Source organism: Neoarius graeffei, chromosome 26 (assembly GCF_027579695.1).
Source record: "Neoarius graeffei isolate fNeoGra1 chromosome 26, fNeoGra1.pri, whole genome shotgun sequence".
Classification (NCBI taxonomy): domain Eukaryota; kingdom Metazoa; phylum Chordata; class Actinopteri; order Siluriformes; family Ariidae; genus Neoarius; species Neoarius graeffei.
Genome location: NC_083594.1, coordinates 41,257,443 through 41,275,538, shown reverse-complemented (window position 1 = coordinate 41,275,538; position 18,096 = coordinate 41,257,443). Strand labels below are relative to the sequence as shown.

Here is an 18,096-nt window from a genome sequence, read left to right as displayed (position 1 = left end):
AGAATTCCTTCTTTGTATTGACGTACCCTCGTGCGTGTGTGTGCGTATGGATATATAATATATATTAGGGCTGTCAAACGATTAAAAAATTTAAATCGCGATTAATCTCAGAATTTCATATAGTTAATCGCGATTAATCGCATTTTTTTTTTTAATCTATGGCTTTTAAAGTGAAATGTTACAATTAAAATGGTGAACACATTTTATGCTAAAAGCACTTGTTAAAAACTGCTGGGACAAGAGAAAATGGTAAGGGAGTTTATTCACTCACATACTAGGCAGTACTGAACATACAAAACACAAAATTGGATTTTGTGATGGATTAGGGAGCTGTAGTCTCAAATATAAAACATGTAGTCACATACTACTGTGTCTCAGTTCAGACATGTGTGACAAAAGAAAATAAAAATGAAATAAAACTTCAATTGTGCCGGAGTTGTATTCAGTCACAGCCTATAGGACTTCACAGTACTCATCTCATCTCATTATCTGTAGCCGCTTTATCCTGTTCTACAGGGTCGCAGGCAAGCTGGAGCCTATCCCAGCTGACTACGGGCGAAAGGCGGGGTACACCCTGGACAAGTCGCCAGGTCATCACAGGGCTGACACATAGACACAGACAACCATTCACACTCACATTCACACCTACGGTCAATTTAGAGTCACCAGTTAACCTAACCTGCATGTCTTTGGACTGTGGGGGAAACCGGAGCACCCGGAGGAAACCCATGCGGACACGGGGAGAACATGCAAACTCCGCACAGAAAGGCCCTCGCCGGCCACGGGGCTCAAACCCAGACCTTCTTGCTGTGAGGCGACAGCGCGAACCACTACATCACCGTGCCACCCTTCACAGTGCTGTGCAAACAAAAATAAATTGCAGTTGGACTTCAATAAAGACATTTCGTGTCGTATCACAGCGCTACAGCGTACTGAAATCTCACTTTACAAAAGTATTTTAGAACTGCAAAGTGCATACCAAAACCAACTCAATCACACTCTTCTTTTGAAATGGAACTTTTGAAATGAAACTTCCCGTTTAACAGACCTTTCTCCATCACTCACACGTACTCTTATTGAAGCAGCGCGCGACAAGCCTCAACATGAACTACGGGTGGCTCGCAGGGCCAAATTAGAATTTGCGTTAACGGCACTATTTTTTTAATCGCGATAAATTGAGATCGCGTCAATGCGTTATTATCGCGTTAACTTCGACAGCCCTAATATACATATATATACACACACACACACAATACTGTGCAAAAGTCTCAGGCACCCTATGGGTTTTTTTTTGTTTTTTTTTCATACAAACTTTATCAGTTTCTATTTTATGACTTTTACATTATCGCGTCAGTACAAAAAACATTTTCGAGTTCCAAAATTAAGCGTTACAGAAAAATGTTTTGTGTCTGAGCATCATATTACATAAGCGACCAGTTTTGAGATTAAAAAAGAAAGCATAATGAAGGCTGCTGGGTTTTGGTGCAAAATTATGAAGCGAGTGTGACAGTCAAAGTGTCCAGAAGAACTGCGGCTGGTTCCGTAAGATGCTCATTTCCTTATCAAACCGCACTCATTGGACCTTTATTTATTTATTTTAAAGCAAAGGGTCGTCTCACACCAAATATTGACTTCGTTTCATTTATTATGGCTCACTGATTAGTGTTTATAGTATTTTTTTTAATGTTGAAACATATTTCATTTCATTATTTTTAAGCCATTTTCGGTCGACAGCATTTCTTTACGTGCGCCTCAGACTTTTTCACAATACTGTGTGTGTGTGTGTGTGTGTGTGTGTATATATATATATATATATATATATATATATATATATATATATGAGTGATTCCACGCTTATGGGTACTGAAATGGGGACATGAACTTATTTTTAAAAATTCACCTAAACCATTTCTTTTTTTACCATCAGGTCACAAAACATGTAATCTTTAATGAATGATATGTTAAAAGATAACTTTAATTTTCTGAGATGTAATAAAAACATATTTATATGCCAAAGTCAGAACGTAACAGAAGTGTTGGACATATATATTCTCAATTTTAACAATGTAGAATTACTTTTTGAAACATAGGAAGGTGATGTTTTAGCAAATATAATTAATAAACATGTGTAGTAGAATAAACATACACATTCTTTCAATAAGATTAACGTGGTATATAGCTAGATTGTAATTAATTTGTAACAGACGCGAGATGGACAATCGTAACAGAAGTAATGGAACAGACATCATTTTGGAACTCATAGGCTTGACTTTGGCATATAAATATGTTTTTATTACATCTCAGAAAATTAAAGTTATCTTTTAACATATCATTCATTAAAGATTACATGTTTTGTGACCTGATGGTAAAAAAAGAAATGGTTTTAGGTGAATAAGTTCATGTCCCCATTTCAGTACCCATAAGCGTGGAATCACTCATATATATATATATATATATATATATATATATATATATTCTCTTGAAGTAGGTCTTAAACTGAAAAGAAATGCAAAAATGCTGTCTTCTTTAAGACAGGTTTGAAGCAATAATAATGCGGCCATGAGTAAGTATGCTCTAAGGCATTATATCGGAGTGCCTGAAGACGTCAGAAGTCAGACCAGCTGAGGATTCAGACGATTTGAACGGACACATCGCTGCGTGAAGCCGCTGTGTCGTGCGCCTGCTGTGTGGAAGTGAGGGGACCCCTAGTGGTGACATCCCTCAACCTGCACATCCACCGAGCCCATCGAATCCACTTCATCAAACTCGAAGCATTGCACTGGCCTTAAATTAGCAATTAATTCAGGATGAAGTTTCTCAGAAGTCAGCGTTGGCGTCTCTGTTAAGTGTTATTATGAAAATACATTCGTCTGTGCAGTTAGATTCCATCGAAAGGCCACCAGGCACCAGTCATGGGATACAAACCAAACTGTAAAATATAGTGTACCACCTCTCACCCTGACATGCAGCACATGTTACCACATCGATGTTTGGGCAGAGTAAAAACGAGTAGCGTGGATTTGTTCACGCTAACTTTTCACGGCAAGCGAATATTCATTTTGTCCCCCTCAATGGTTCACTGCCAGTGCTGTCTGTTTGAGTAAACAGTTTGATTGAGTGAAAGTGTTTTACAAAACAGAATGGAAAATAATAATAATAATAATAATAACCACAACAGACTTGCCGAGCAATTTAAAAGGGCGAGGACTACGCAAGTACGGTGTCATGACTGAGAGCGAAAGTCTCCTTCGCAATCCTGCACTCGGCTCGACTCTGTTTGAGAGGATCAAGAACAATTAGAAGGATTTTAGATATTAATAATGTCGACATTACACTTGAGAATACGGCCGCGCGGATAACTTGAAGCTATTTATTTATTTATTTATTTATTTACTTCTCTCTCTTTTTTTTTTTTTTACTTTTTAAGCTCTACATTAGGATAGGTTTTGATTTTTTTTTTTTTTAAATTTACATCTTCAGATTTTTTTCATAACAAAATTTCACATTTCTATATCGTTTTATTGTATATATAAAGCCAAATTTTAGATTATTAATGTACCTATGTACCGTACACAAGTCTCAGCCGTGCCTTTGTTACGAAAAAAAGCGTGCTGCTTTTGGAGTTTGAAATAAATTTAAAAAAAAATTGTTTTCAGAGCAAAGCCCACAGATTGATTTAAGATTCAGATCCAGAGCTGAAGTAATGCAGTAATATAGCAGTGTCCTATTAACCAGTGGCCTTAAAAACATTCCCCATAATGCAAATGCACAGAGGTGTAGATATGTCTTGTATAATAGCCAAGATTTTATTATTATTTGTTATTATTTTTGTAATTAGTATCTTTATATATGTTATTCATAATTGGAAGTGTACATTCTCTGTTCCAAAAAAATATTTACTAAGAGACTTTATTATTATTATTATTGTTATTATAATACGTGGGGCGGCACGGTGGTGTAGTGGTTAGTGCTGTCGCCTCACAGCAAGAAGGTCCGGGTTCGAGCCCCGGGGCCGGCGAGGGCCTTTCTGTGTGGAGTTTGCATGTTCTCCCCGTGTCCGCGTGGGTTTCCTCCGGGTGCTCCGGTTTCCCCCACAGTCCAAAGACATGCAGGTTAGGTTAACTGGTGACTCTAAATTGAGCATAGGTGTGAATGTGAGTGTGAATGGTTGTCTGTGTCTCTGTGTCAGCCCTGTGATGACCTGGCAACTTGTCCAGGGTGTACCCCGCCTTTCGCCCGTAGTCAGCTGGGATAGGCTCCAGCTTGCCCGCGACCCTGTAGAACAGGATAAAGCGGCTAGAGATAATGAGATGAGATTATTATACATTTTTTGGGCCACTAGCACCTTTCAACCATAACATTCAGCTCGAAGTTCTTCACAGAGAAATAAACACAATCTCATCTCATCTCATCTCATTATCTCTAGCCGCTTTATCCTGTTCTACAGGGTCGCAGGCAAGCTGGAGCCTATCCCAGCTGACTACGGGCGAAAGGCGGGGTACACCCTGGACAAGTCGCCAGGTCATCACAGGGCTGACACATAGACACAGACAACCATTCACACTCACACCTATGGTCAATTTAGAGTCACCAGTTAACCTAACCTGCATGTCTTTGGACTGTGGGGGAAACCGGAGCACCCGGAGGAAACCCACGCGGACACGGGGAGAACATGCAAACTCCACACAGAAAGGCCCTCGCCGGCCCCGGGGCTCGAACCCGGACCTTCTTTCTGTGAGGCGACAGCGCTAACCACTACACCACTGTGCCACCCAAGTAATTAAGTACGGTAAAGATATAATAATAATAATAATAATAATAATAAAAAACAACTTCAAGAAAACAGGAATGAGTAAATAAAAATCAGGAAAAATCAGATTTTTTTTTTTTAAATTCAAAGCAAAAGAAATCATCAAAGTATTTGAAAGAAAAGAAGGAATTGTAAACGTCAACAAGAAAAGATGTGACGAAGCGGCTGTTTTTGAAAATCATATCTCGCTGTTGCCTTTCCGAACGTTAAAGTGTCTAAAAACAGAAAGCCGCTTCACCGTGTCTCTTCTTGTTCGCTGTGGGTTCACTGAGCAAGCTCAGAGATGCAGCATTACAGGTGATAGAGGACTAGAAACCAGGCACATGGGCATCAGTTAACGCGGGGAAATGTTCAGGCCTGTACAGGGCGTCCGTCATTAATCAGGCCAGCTGCGTGTACAGCCTCCTGCACTGCAAGTCGCTACCTGATCACAGCGTGCCTCCACCTCCTCTCAGCTTTAATACAGCTATAAATCCTCTCACTGCCGACTCTGACCTGTGCGACCTCACCGTGCCTGTTGGGCCGGGCACACACGCTCCAGTGTGAAGCTGGAAGCACACACTGTGACATACTGTACGGCAAATGCGATCTCTCCACCCGCTGCGTGATTTATACCGCTCATGCACATCGCTAATAGCTGTTCGAATGTTTATTTGTGTGTGCAGGCGGCGCTCGCAGAGAGCAGTTTGAATCTCCTGAACAGCCCCACGCTGATAAACAGCACAGGAGCTAGCCTCAACATGCTGCATGTGGGTCACGACGACGTGAGCAGCACCGTGGAGCAGGTGAACAGCAACGGCAGCTGCAGCCCCGGCCTGTCTCCACAGCAGTACGGGTAAGACAGGACCAGATTTAGACGAAAAATAAATGAAGATTTATATGCTTTGTAAATCTGTTTTTTCCTCCTAATCGTACAAAATTTCAATTCTGAACGCTTCGCTTGACGTTCATGAAACGACATACCACCTGAGAGTATAAAGGTGCAAATAAAAGCTGGTTTTAGTCCTTGTCACATGACCTCCTCTTCATTTGCACTCCCGTCAGGGCAATCGTGTAACACAGGAAGTAGATTTACTTCGATCAGTGCTGTTTATGTCACTGATAATTGCACTGAAGATACAGCATATTGCCGGAAAATTAGAATTCGATGCTGTAAAATCAGACCTCTCGGGCAAACAGGGTCAGCGAGGCAACAAGGAATTAAACGCAATTAGGTGCGATGGAATCGGAAAACAATCCATAATTGAGGCGGTGTGATGCAGCCCGATGCGAAAGCTACAGCTGAGCTACAGTTACTTCCTGAAACATAACGGCACATCCAGAAGTGTTTTAAAGGAGACCTGAAGTCATTTTTCAACTCGCTTTATTTCTTAATTAGCGTGTTATTCGATTACGTTTTCGGTTTTATTAACCTTTTTTTGGGGGGCTTTTATCACCTTTATTGGATAGGACAGTGTAGAGACAGGAAATGAGCGGGAGAGAGAGACGGGGAGGGATCAGGAAATGACCTCGGGTCGGAATCGAACCCGGGTCCCTGGATTTATGGTATGGCGCCTTATCCACCTGAGCCACGACGCCCCCAGGTTTTATTAACCTTATATCACAGACCTGGGCATTTTACAACCCGTGGGCCGCATCCGGCCCTTTGGTTCATTCTGACCGGCCCGCGTAAGGTTAATTAGAAATTACAAAATAAACGTATTTTCTAATTTTACCTCATGCATGGACTGAATGTGCATTGCTTTTATTTTGAAGTTGTGTTCAACAAAAATGCAATGCGCGCGACGTGAACATGACATGAAATCCCACGAAACCTAATCCCGCGATAACTACTTCCGTAATTTGTCCAGACCAACCACAAACTTGTACGTCATCCTTCAAACGGTCCAGCCAATCACGTAGTGTGACGTCACCAGCAGGCGCCGGAGCCCGAGCCGATCTGTAGATCTGATTCCTACACCGAATCGACGTTGTTGCGAGCAGGTCACAAGAAGACTTTAACCCCCAAAATGTCCGCAAAAAGAAGAAAGGTAGATGCCGAATGCAGGACTTTCAACAAAACATGGACTGCTAAGTATTTATTTACTGAAGTCAGAGATGAAGCCGTGTGTTTAGTTTGCGGAGATCAGATCCGAAAAACTCCAAATGAGGTGATTAGACTACAAATGTGGGCATCATTATTATAATATGATGCATCTTGCTTGATATTTGGAGTAGAAAGACAATATGTGATGCCTTTATTGTGTTTTGGGGTGAATGTGACTGAAAAAAAAAACAGTACAAACGTTCACATTTTGTTAACCATTGTTTTGGGAAATTTGATTGAATAAATGACATTTTTTGTAAGGCAACCTCGTTTCTTCCAGACTCTTACCAGTCTTAGCAGCTTGTAAAAACAATGTTATTTACTGCTTTAGATAAAGAAATACAATTAACATTATGCAGAATTTAGTTCAGCCTTTTGGTCCGGCTCTCCACAAAATTTTCTGTTTCTCATGTGGCCCCATGGAAAAAATAATTGCCCACCCCTGTTATATCATGACTCGTATTAGCATACTATATTACGCTTATCGACCTTTTCGGTTTGTAGCCATGTTGAATGTAGTTCGTTTGGTGCACGGCTTTATCCGCGCGACCTTCATGAGACTCGTGTGAGCCTTCAAACGTGAAGCGTCAGCACCGCCATTTTGAAAACTGTTTACACGACGGCCAGATCGCCATCTCATTCCAGTCGAGATTAATTTTGAGATTTGCCAGCTTCATCAGTGATGGAGATTATTCCATACGACTTCGAACCAACGTGGAGTAGAGAAGAGTTGGAAAGACGACAGGATAAGGACCAGTCCGTCGCGCCGGTATTTACGTCATTACCGTCGCACAATTAAAACGTTGCCAGATCAGGCGACTGGTGGGTTTTCAAAATAATAAATACATGCATGTATTTTTGTGATAAATACATTTTATATTGAGCGCATTTCCCACATAATCCTCACTAAGGTTTCGGACAGCACTACAAAATGGCGTCCACGCTATACAGTGCCCTATGTAGTGAGTAGGGAGCGATTTCGGACCCAGGGAAAACTTCCGGCTTGATTACGTCAGCATTCGAAAGAGGCCGCGTGCGTCTTTTGACAACGCTGGCAGATGTCGGTCGCTTTGATTTCCGCTATACGTTTTACTTCCGTCCTACGAAGTCTCGCACAGGTCTCAACGAATCTCGTTTACGGCCGTTGCTTTGACATACGGACTGATATATTACAGAGCATATTTCAAACACTCATAACTTGCTACAGCGGCGACAAAATAGCGATCAAAAATGCATTCCGATATTTAATAAAATGAGATCAATAGAATTTTGAGAATAAAAAATTTGCCTTCAGTTCTCCTTTAACCCTCATATGCCACAGAAATTTGACGACGATTGCAATTTTTCATTTAATAAAGAGCAACGTATACTTTTTATCCATTTATTGTTGCAAACAGATAAAAGCGAGACGGCCTTTCGATTTCATAAAACCGGCGAAATTTAGTTCCCTTTGAAATGCGGTCATTGCGATATGTTTATTTCTGTAATATCTCACAAAATATCAGGCCATTCTGTGGCTGGGAAGTTTTTTAATTTGAGGAGATTCCCGAGCAAATAATGTGCATGAAATGGCGCAGTCAAGCAGACAGAGGAAGTCCGTGTGCGTGCGCATGCGCAGGTTTACCTTTGTTCCATCATTCTGTCGCTAAACGAACAGTTGGTCACACCGAGGTGCTCGCCGAGCGCCGATTATTTATGCGTTTCCTTTCCTTCGTATAGAACATAACGCCTTTTCTTCTCGCTTTCTTTCCGTTACTGTAGTCGGTCTTTCACGTTTCATTCGCACGTTCACGTCCTCCATTTTTCTCTCCTGTTTCAAATTTGTATCCCACAATGCCTTGCGCAAACGAGGAAAACCCGCCACGTCATGCACGACGTAGTATCTTGAATTGGGTCATGGTGAAGCAGGAATAAATAGCGGAGAATTTCGGGCCACATGGCCCTTAATTCATTAATTGTTCCATTTTTAAAAAATAATAAAACTTAAGTCTGTGATTTGAATTCAGTAGCTTTCGGTCCAGTGAACAAAAATAATTGGGCGTCGGGGAGAATTCTTTTCATGACCTACACTTGAGAAATCTGAAAGGCGGTCTAGCTTTAATCCTTGTTATGAGTTGCGTTATAGTAGCCGTTAACAGTCTTTCCCTCATTGGCCCGTCTTTTATTCTTGTTCTTGAAGGCAAGAAAAAAAAAAACGTATTACAGGGAAACCTGAAAATGCAAAGTTCTTTCTGTTTACAAAATGCTAACCTTGAAAACGCCATACAAGGTCTAGGGGTTTAGCTGTTACTACAGAACCAGAGGTTTAAAACTGCCGCGTGGGTTTGCCTTACAGTCGACGCTGCAGTCTAGCTCGAAAATTTGAACCGCGCTTTCTGACCAATCCGATTTGAGAACTCAACAGCGCCATGCTACGTAATGAACTGAACAAGAGAGCTACCGTACCTGCTAGGATTCATAACAGCTTTGCAGTAAAAAACGTACATCATACGCCTAGAGTTATTGAATATTTTGTTTGTGTGTGTGTGTGCGGGTGTGTGTGGGTGGGTGGCTGTGGGTGTTTTCGATACCTCAGACACCAGGTCCACGTGAAGGAGGAACCCGCAGAGCTTGAGGAGGACAGCCGGCCCGTGTCCCTCATTGCGTCCGTCACCCAGAACCTGGGCATGCCCAGTGACGAGCGCGACATGGAGGAGGAGCTTCCCACGGAGGAGCTGGAATAAAGGTGGGCGGGTTTGCGGTCCCCGCCTTTCCTTCCTGCGCAAGGCGTAAAATAACCACAAAGAGGAAAAACAAAGAGAGATGATCCAGAAGCAACCCCAACATCAAGAAACCAAAACAGGGTGTACCCCTCATCAGTCCATCATGCATTTTATTTCTTTGTCTTTTTAGCGTCTTTTTTTTTTTTTTTAAACGTCTCTCTACTTTTCCTCAGTTGATCTCTTCACTAAGAAAATGTTTTAAAAGTCCCACAGACAAGTTCTTAGCCACTCGTGTATTTGAGACTGGTGCAGCCGGTTTGTATCTCGTGCTCAGAACAATCCGTCTCCGACTGACGGGCAAACACGCCACGAGTCCCCCAAAGCGTCTCGCTCTGCTCCTCCCGTCTTATCAGCTTTACTTAACTTTTTACCTTTTTTTTTTTTTTTTTCCGCCTGGCCTGAGAACTGCTTTGGGATAAAACCGCAGCTGTGGTTTACCTCGGAACGATGTTCACGCATCCAACAACGGAAAACACGGACTAGACCATTAGAATGAACTTCAGCCTGGTTCTATCCTGGACTTTTAGGTTCTTTCAGGGGCGTCATGCCTCTTTACTGAACAAAAAAAGAAAGAAAATAGAAAAGAAAAAAAAAAACAAGGGATCAAAACATGACCAGAGCAACTGACTCCCTCGATCTTACCCTGACCTTTTGACCTTTGACCTTAAGATTTCTGAACTCTTGATAAAAGAGGGGTGGAGTTTTCCATTCTTGGAGCAGTGTTAACATTTTGTGATCACTATCTGATATCTGAAACCAAACAGCTCTCTCTCTTTCTGCTTTTGTTAGACCGGTCAAAGAAAAACAGAGATGAAATTGCGACCCCCTCCCCCCCCCCCAAAAAAAAAGACATCTTTTTTTTTCTTCAGGAAAAGGACCAACTGGTGTGTCAGCACTGGCAGCCATGATGAGGCGTCAAAGCTCAGAGACATGACTCTTAACTTCGACTCAAACGTGTGTGACGTAGCTTTCCGATGCTCTTTAAACATTTATTTCACATTCATTCATATTTCACAGTCAGCGACTTCTACAGGATCAGCCTTTCACATCGTGGTGTACTTGAGTTATAAATATGTAGGTTGATTTTCTGTTCTTGCTGTTATTATATATATATATATATTTTTTTTTTTTTTAACTGAAGAATTATCATTCCAAACGGGCTGGATTTTGGAGAGGATCTCAATAATCCTTCCTTTACCCAAAAGGCCCTCTTACCTGTTACTTAAAGATGATTGAGAAGAGCACTTACCATCAAAGCAGCGACGGAAACAAGGACCACAAAACAAAGAAACCGAGAACGTTTAATACCAGGAAGATGGGCTCGATCAAAGTGGGTTCGAACGTGCAGGTTCCCTGAACCATCCCTCCAGGCAACTCTTTTTTTCCTTTCTTTATCATTTGTCGTTTTAAATTCAGCTGCGATACAAAGCGTTGTTTTAAAGAGATGGCCACAGAATACCTCAATCCACGGTGTTCCCTCGCGTCGTCAAGGGGATTCGTACTGTGGCCTGACTATTTCAAAGATCTACGTAGACGTCATCTAGATATGCGAATGCTTATGGAAATGTCTGGTCAGCATGTGAGATTTTCAAACTTTAGCTTTCATCAAACTTTGGAGAAACAACATCAACGTTCATAGCAGTGGCATACCAAATTCAAGTTTTAATTTCTTTTCTTTTTTTTTTTTCCTCCTCCCAATGTATTTTCGTTACAGGTTATTACCAAAGAGATTTGTAGTAAACCAAATACCCTGCATTTTTTTTTTTTTTAAATTTCTTGTCTTTGCTTTCCTTCCTCCTACAGAAACCTGTCCAAAAAGAAAACAGTTATTCCTTAAATTATTATGCTGTTTTTTTTTTTGGTTTTTTTTTTGCTGTTAAGTTGAATATTAAGTGATTTGTTAAAGATTTCTAGTGCAGAACATTCCAAAAAACCAAAGCGTAAGATGCTAAAGAGAATTTGGTGGTTTTAAGAAGAAAAACAAAGCTGTTTAAGTGTAGTGTGTAAAGTGAATGAGTTAATCTTATGTGGTGTAAGGCCAAAAAGAAGCAGTATTGTCAAACCTCTTTCAGTTCCTTAGATGATAAAGCACTTAACGAGAAAATAAATGAAATAATAATAATAATAATAATTTAAACAAACAAACAAACAAAAAAAAACACGTTCTTACCCTCTCACGCTCAGGCAACGGCAAAGTGTTAAGAACACAACCTTTGAAAACGCCTCAAGGTCGAAGATATACGTACTTTTACAGACACAAGGCACTTGAATGACAAACGCTCAATACACAAATACTCATTTTTCATTAGACGTGTTTTTATTTTTCTCTTTTTTTTTTTTTTTTCAGTGTACTCAACACCGCCTTTGGTTTTCTCGACCCAGTCCTATTTCAAACATTTCCAAAGGATTCATCCGAAGGACAACAGACAGGAAATAACAACTAGATATCTGTTCAATAAAAGGAGCTCCAACGAAAATCGCGCTTCGAATCACGGTTAATCGGACAGGAACTTTTTTCAACTCCTTCTTTTTCAGTTCATTTCACGACCCCGCTCAAGGATTATTTCATTTCATTCTTAAAAAAAAATAAAATAAAATAAATAAAAACACAAGAAATGATAAAAAACCAAAAATGTTGCTACCTCCTTTTTGAAATAGTCCACAAAATAAATGGCCAATGAAAACCATTCATGAATTCATACACCATCGTGTTTCTCACGCATCCTTAACAAAAAAATAAATAAAAATAATAATAATAATAATAGTTGAGAACCAAAATATGCTTGTGAACAAAAAAAGCTTGTCTGGCGATCCTTGATCCTGAATTCATTTGCATGAATGAATGAATCCATGCAACACACACACACACACACACCGTGCTGACAAAAATAATAATAATAATAATAAGTAATGACTACCTCTCCCCTTAGAAAGAAAAAAATGCTGAGTCTTGTTAAGTGCAAAGCATTAAACGGTCAACGTTATTAAAAAAAAAAAAAAGAAAAAGGTCTATTCCAAATTGCTCGTCCACCATCTTTAAGTGATCTATTAGCATAGTGTCTGTGTACAGGTCTGCGGCGAGGAGGCATTAATTGCGCGCTCTAATTCTGCATGCATAACGAGGGGCCAGGCCCTGCTTTAAGCCAATGAGGCGGCCGGTCATTAGAGTGCGCTCAATGGGCCAGTGTCAGAAATGATGATGGGCAGAATGCATTAACGCGGGTCCTCTCGTTCAAACGGCCCCCCGGCTTTCCAATTAATGCAAAGCGTGCCTTTATGGCGGCTTCGGGTCAGGGGGAAAAAAAGAGCACAGACACCCGTACTAAGCAGCGTAGTTGTAGTTGAGTGTAGCAGTGACTAACAACGAGTTTTGGGGGTTTTTTTGGTTTGGTTTGGTTTGGTTTTGTTTTTTTGGTTCATCCTGTAGCTCGCTGAAAAGACGAGCTGCAAAGAAGCCGGCGAAGTCGTGCTGGCGAAACCAAAATATCCCAAAGATAAACGTAGAGCGTAAACATCCATGCTAAAGATGACTACGATGAGGCATATACACAGGAATAATTGTGCTGAATCTCTCAGTAATAAGGAACTGCTGCATTTACGAAAGAACGTCAATCGTGCTTTAAGGTACACACCTGTAAACAAAGTTGTTTTATAAAGATGTAGACTGATGTACGTCAGTGGTATTAACGATCACCATAATGTTTTTGTTAATCTTGTTGTAATGATGTATTATTGTATATTACAGCTTGGCTTAGCTCTCAAGGGCATTTCTTCCCCACACACACACACACACACACTTTTTATCTTTATATACTTTTCTGCATTTTTTTTTTTTTTTTTGAACTTCCTACATCCTTCTAGCTATTGTAAAACTTCCTATACTGTATTGCTTACGCTGTATGTATTTATCATATTATGTGCTGCAGGTATCATTATTTTCACTCCTGGTTTTTTTTTTCCTTCTTTGCCTTCACAAAACATCTGGGACGATGCTTTTTTTTTTTTTTTTTTTTTTTTAAGGTGTATTATCTCAACAAAAAAAAAAAAGACTTAAAGATTACGAAATTAGGTTAAGTGGTTTAGGTAAAAAACACCAGTTTGTATATTTATCTTAGTTAGGTCTATTTTGATACGTTTTTTTTTTTTTTTTTTTTTGTCTCTGTATTGCAGTTACGCATTTTTACGGAAAAGGAAGAAAAAAAACCAAGAGAAAACAAAATTTCAAAAAAAAAAAAAAGTTGAATTCATTGTTGCAATGATACCTCAGAAGGACTTTTTTTTTTTTTTTCTCAAAGGACAGGACCAAAACCTCAAACAAGAAGAATGAGGAAAATACAGAACCTGAAGAAGAAGAAGAAGAAGAAGAAACAACATGTAGCCCTTTCATGCTTTAAAAAAAAATAACTTTGAGGTGTTTGTTGGTCCTTTTAAGGTGCCAATGGATGTATTTGTACAGACTCCCTTTAAACCAAATCATTCCTGTAGTTTGCAGAAACGTCTCAAAGCTGTCGGTCACTTGGCAATGGTGTTTTATATTACAGCGAGTCGGTCTTTATTCGTCACGTTGGCTCACAGCCCAGTGGACTGCGCAGCAAGGCTCTCGTTAGCTTAATTGGCATTAATGGCTTAGCGATTAAAAAAAAAAAAAAAGGCTGACGTGCTGTTGTCGTTTTCATGCCATCACTGATTCTAATGATTTTTATTTTTTACTTATTTTTGTCTTTTCTTTCCTTTTCTTCATCGATGCTTTAATTGATCTTGAAAACAATGGGACCATGATTTCTGCTGCAACCTGTTTGTTTTTGGAATCAGATCTGCCGATGGTTATTTATGACATTATCCAGTTCCTTCCTAGTCCGTAGTCGAACTGGTTAGAAATTTGAACCTTTTCTACGATAGAAATACCAAACAAGATTCCACTGTCACTGAATTACACTTAATCTGTGTCACTTCCTTTAAAAAATATCATATATTTGTTTACCATTGTGTCTATTGAGCTGTCTGAGCTCCATATCCATTTCCATTTCCATGTGATTGACAGCTTTAATGGGACGTTTTCCAGAAAACGGATCCTTGCCGAGGAGCTTTGCCTGACGGTATTATTATTATTATTATTATTATTGGTTTGTTTGGTTTTTTTTGCCAATTGAATGGATCTACCACTTTAGCGCTCATTTCATTTGCATCTTAAGAATGTGTGTACATTTTTTTTTAATCAGCAGTGATTTCTATGTACTTAGTTTAGTATAAATATATATATTTTTTGTTTACCTTTTTATTTTGTTTGAAACTTTTAAATGAAAACTTTAGGGGAAAGAACACATGGTGGTTCTGAGATGGTATTGAAAAAAAAAAGAAAAGAAAAGGCAACTAGCCAGCCACCGTTATTGTTTTTAACCCTGGGGTGACCGTGTCTATGCCAGTCACTGCCATTTTTCTTCATGCTGTATAAAAAAAAAACAAAAAAACAAAAAACACATATATCTGTGTATTTGTAACCTGAATCTTCTTGTGTCTGCTCATGCAGACAATAAAAAACTGTACAGTAGTTCTAGTTGCATGTAATCTGTACTAATTATTGACAATGGCATTATAAAATGCAATAAAATACTTATTACACTGTCCACGGCTGTGTCCATGGTGTGTGTGTGTGTGTTCGTACATGGGTTTCGTTCAGGTTGAAGGATTTGAGAAATAAACCGGAGTAAATGTGAGAAGTGAGGAATCTTGCAAAAAACGTGTTCTTGATTAGCAGCAAACCAAAAAAAAAAAAAAAAGGATGCGGGGGATCAGATATGACACTTTGCCATATCAAGTTTGGCGTGAGCAAATGATCGGGCCTGATTTGTTCACACCAACGACCCTGAAGCTGTTTCCGCAGCGCTTGCTGTACAGATTTTAAGATCTCAACTGGATGAAGAAATAGAGATGGGAAGAAGGGAATAAAGGAAACGTCTGTTTGACGGACTTTTAGGCGACGCTCTGTGGTAAAAACATCTGGAAAGAGGTCTGTCCAAAGCCAGGCTGAAACAGACCTTCTTAAAATTAGAGTAATAGGGTAATGTTTACAACTGCCACTTTTGTCTAAGAGGATCAAGCTAATGATAGTTATTTACTTTTCATTTTTACTTTCCTCACACATACTATTTTTTTATTTTTATTTTTTTTACTTCTCTTACAAGCGGTGTCCGAATTGCTGCCAAGGACCTTCAGCTGAAAGGAAAAATGATAGGTAGCTATTGTTAAACTGTTCGCCATGAGTTATCAGGCTTCACAAAAGTACATTTCAAAATCACGGCTTCAATCAACCGATCCCAGGGAGTTTATCTCGGCGAATCACAGTGATTTGAACGTGATCCAGAAAGAATTTAAAAGAAAATGGAATTGTCTGAGCGACAAATAAAATGTTTATGGATGTGGCGGTGGAGTTTGAAATGTTGTGCAAGTAGCACAAAAATACGTAGTGGAACCAGTGTTGAAACTAGAAAAGCACTCAGACAGCGCAGACCTCCGCCAAGAATCCTTTAAAAAATTCCGGGATCCAGAAGGTGATCCGGATCACCGCCAAAATTTAATGGATTGTTACTTGTGCCCAGTCACACCTCTGGAAAAAATTTCAGAGCAATCCGTTCATACAGTAACTTTTTCTGTAATGTTGCTAACAGACAAACCAACACTACCGAAAACATAACCTCCTTGGCGGAGGTAATAAATGAGTTTTTCTAAAAAAAAAAAAATCACATCAGATTTGACTGGTTTGGAAACAGCGCAATAAAATGTGATAAAAATAAAAAAAAATACGTCGTGGAAACTGCTTAAGAAAGAAAAATAAATAGAAGCAGTGTAAGAGAACAACTGATCAGAAAGTAGAGGAAGTTTTAAAAATGTATACACATATACACTACCGTTCAAAAGTTTGGGGTCACCCAGACAATTTTGTGTTTTCCATGAAAAGTCACACTTTTATTTCCCACCATAAGTTGTAAAATGAATAGAAAATATAGTCGAGACATTTTTCTGGCCATTTTGAGCATTTAATCGACCCCACAAATGTGATGCTCCAGAAACTCAATCTGCTCAAAGGAAGGTCAGTTTTATAGCTTCTCTAAAGAGCTCAACTGTTTTCAGCTGTGCTAACATGATTGTACAAGGGTTTTCTAATCATCCATTAGCCTTCTGAGGCAATGAGCAAACACATTGTACCATTAGAACACTGGAGTGAGAGTTGCTGGAAATGGGCCTCTATACACCTATGGAGATATTGCACCAAAAACCAGACATTTGCAGCTAGAATAGTCATTTAGCACATTAGCAATGTATAGAGTGGATTTCTGATTAGTTTAAAGTGATCTTCATTGAAAAGAACAGTGCTTTTCTTTCAAAAATAAGGACATTTCAAAGTGACCCCAAACTTTTGAACGGTAGTGTATATGCTAATTTTAACATTTGTTATCTATAATTAATACATAAAACTAACCAGGAATGGGGTAAAGCAGGAAATTTGAGCTTCTGGAAGAAAAAAAAATTAACATCGAATAAAATTTGAATTAATAACCTGCTGATATAAAACTCGACAACAGCTAAACAATATGTTTTATGGTACAAGTGCATCATCGGCTTAGATTTTCCTCCCTTGCCTCAGGCCATGATGTCACAGAGAGTGACAGAAATCCTGACTGCCCCATGTTGTGTTTCAGGCTCCGTCCACCAGGAGGGGTAAATAAACCAGTCAAAAAGTGAGGACCGAGGGGAAAAACACACACACACAAGGAAGAAAAAAAACAAAAAACAGAGTAGGACGGGCCCAGCCAGAGTCCTTTCACACTCCTGAAAAAATCTCATGCTGACACACAGACAGGGTGTGGAGTGTTATTGCAACCTGCTTCGACTTGGGATCGAGTTCTCTTCTTCAATCTTGGCATATGTTAAATACGCATAGCTTCAAAACCTGAAAAAAGATGCACTTGTCTGAGAATGGGTTCTGGACTTTTCTTCGTTTTTTTTGCAGTTGTAACGTGCGATTATTACATTTCACGGACTAATTTCATGGTTGGTCAGACGAGCCAAAACAAAAAAAAAAAGAGAGGATCATCCCACTACACACCAAACAAACAAACAAACAAAAAATAATAATAATAATGTGATATACAGTACGAGAATTTGCAATTGACGTAATGTACCGATATTAACCCAATCTCATGATGCACACCGACACAAAACCCTCATCGACTTCGAAGTAAAGCCTGCGCTCCTGCAAGACCATCCACCCCAGACCCAGAGCAGCTTCCGAAATGACTGTGACTATTAAAATCCATCTTACAACACACTGTCCACATCATGTCCCAGACTCTGTTGCACAATTCGCCTTGCACTCCTGGCCACCCTAATGAGTCTAATTAAGAAGTCCCTGACAGACCAGGACTGGCCTGGATCACTGG

General features: G+C 39.7%; 1 protein-coding gene across 7 annotated transcripts in view; it reads left to right on the top strand.

Annotated features, from left to right (window-relative positions):
* The window catches only part of foxp4 (forkhead box P4), a 276,065-nt gene extending 260,930 nt beyond the window's left edge, over nt 1-15,135 (top strand). For 3 of the 7 annotated variants that reach the window (XM_060910309.1, XM_060910306.1, XM_060910314.1), the window contains 2 exons: nt 5,476-5,645; nt 9,472-14,025. In XM_060910309.1, coding sequence (XP_060766292.1) covers nt 5,476-5,645; nt 9,472-9,619 — 318 coding nt within the window. In that variant the 3' untranslated portion in view covers nt 9,620-14,025. Of the gene's footprint in view, nt 1-5,475; nt 5,646-9,471 lie in introns of all 7 variants that reach the window. The other 4 variants (XM_060910308.1, XM_060910307.1, XM_060910313.1 and 1 more) reach the window with 4 other exon arrangements.
* Nucleotides 15,136-18,096: the final 2,961 nt, after the last annotated feature.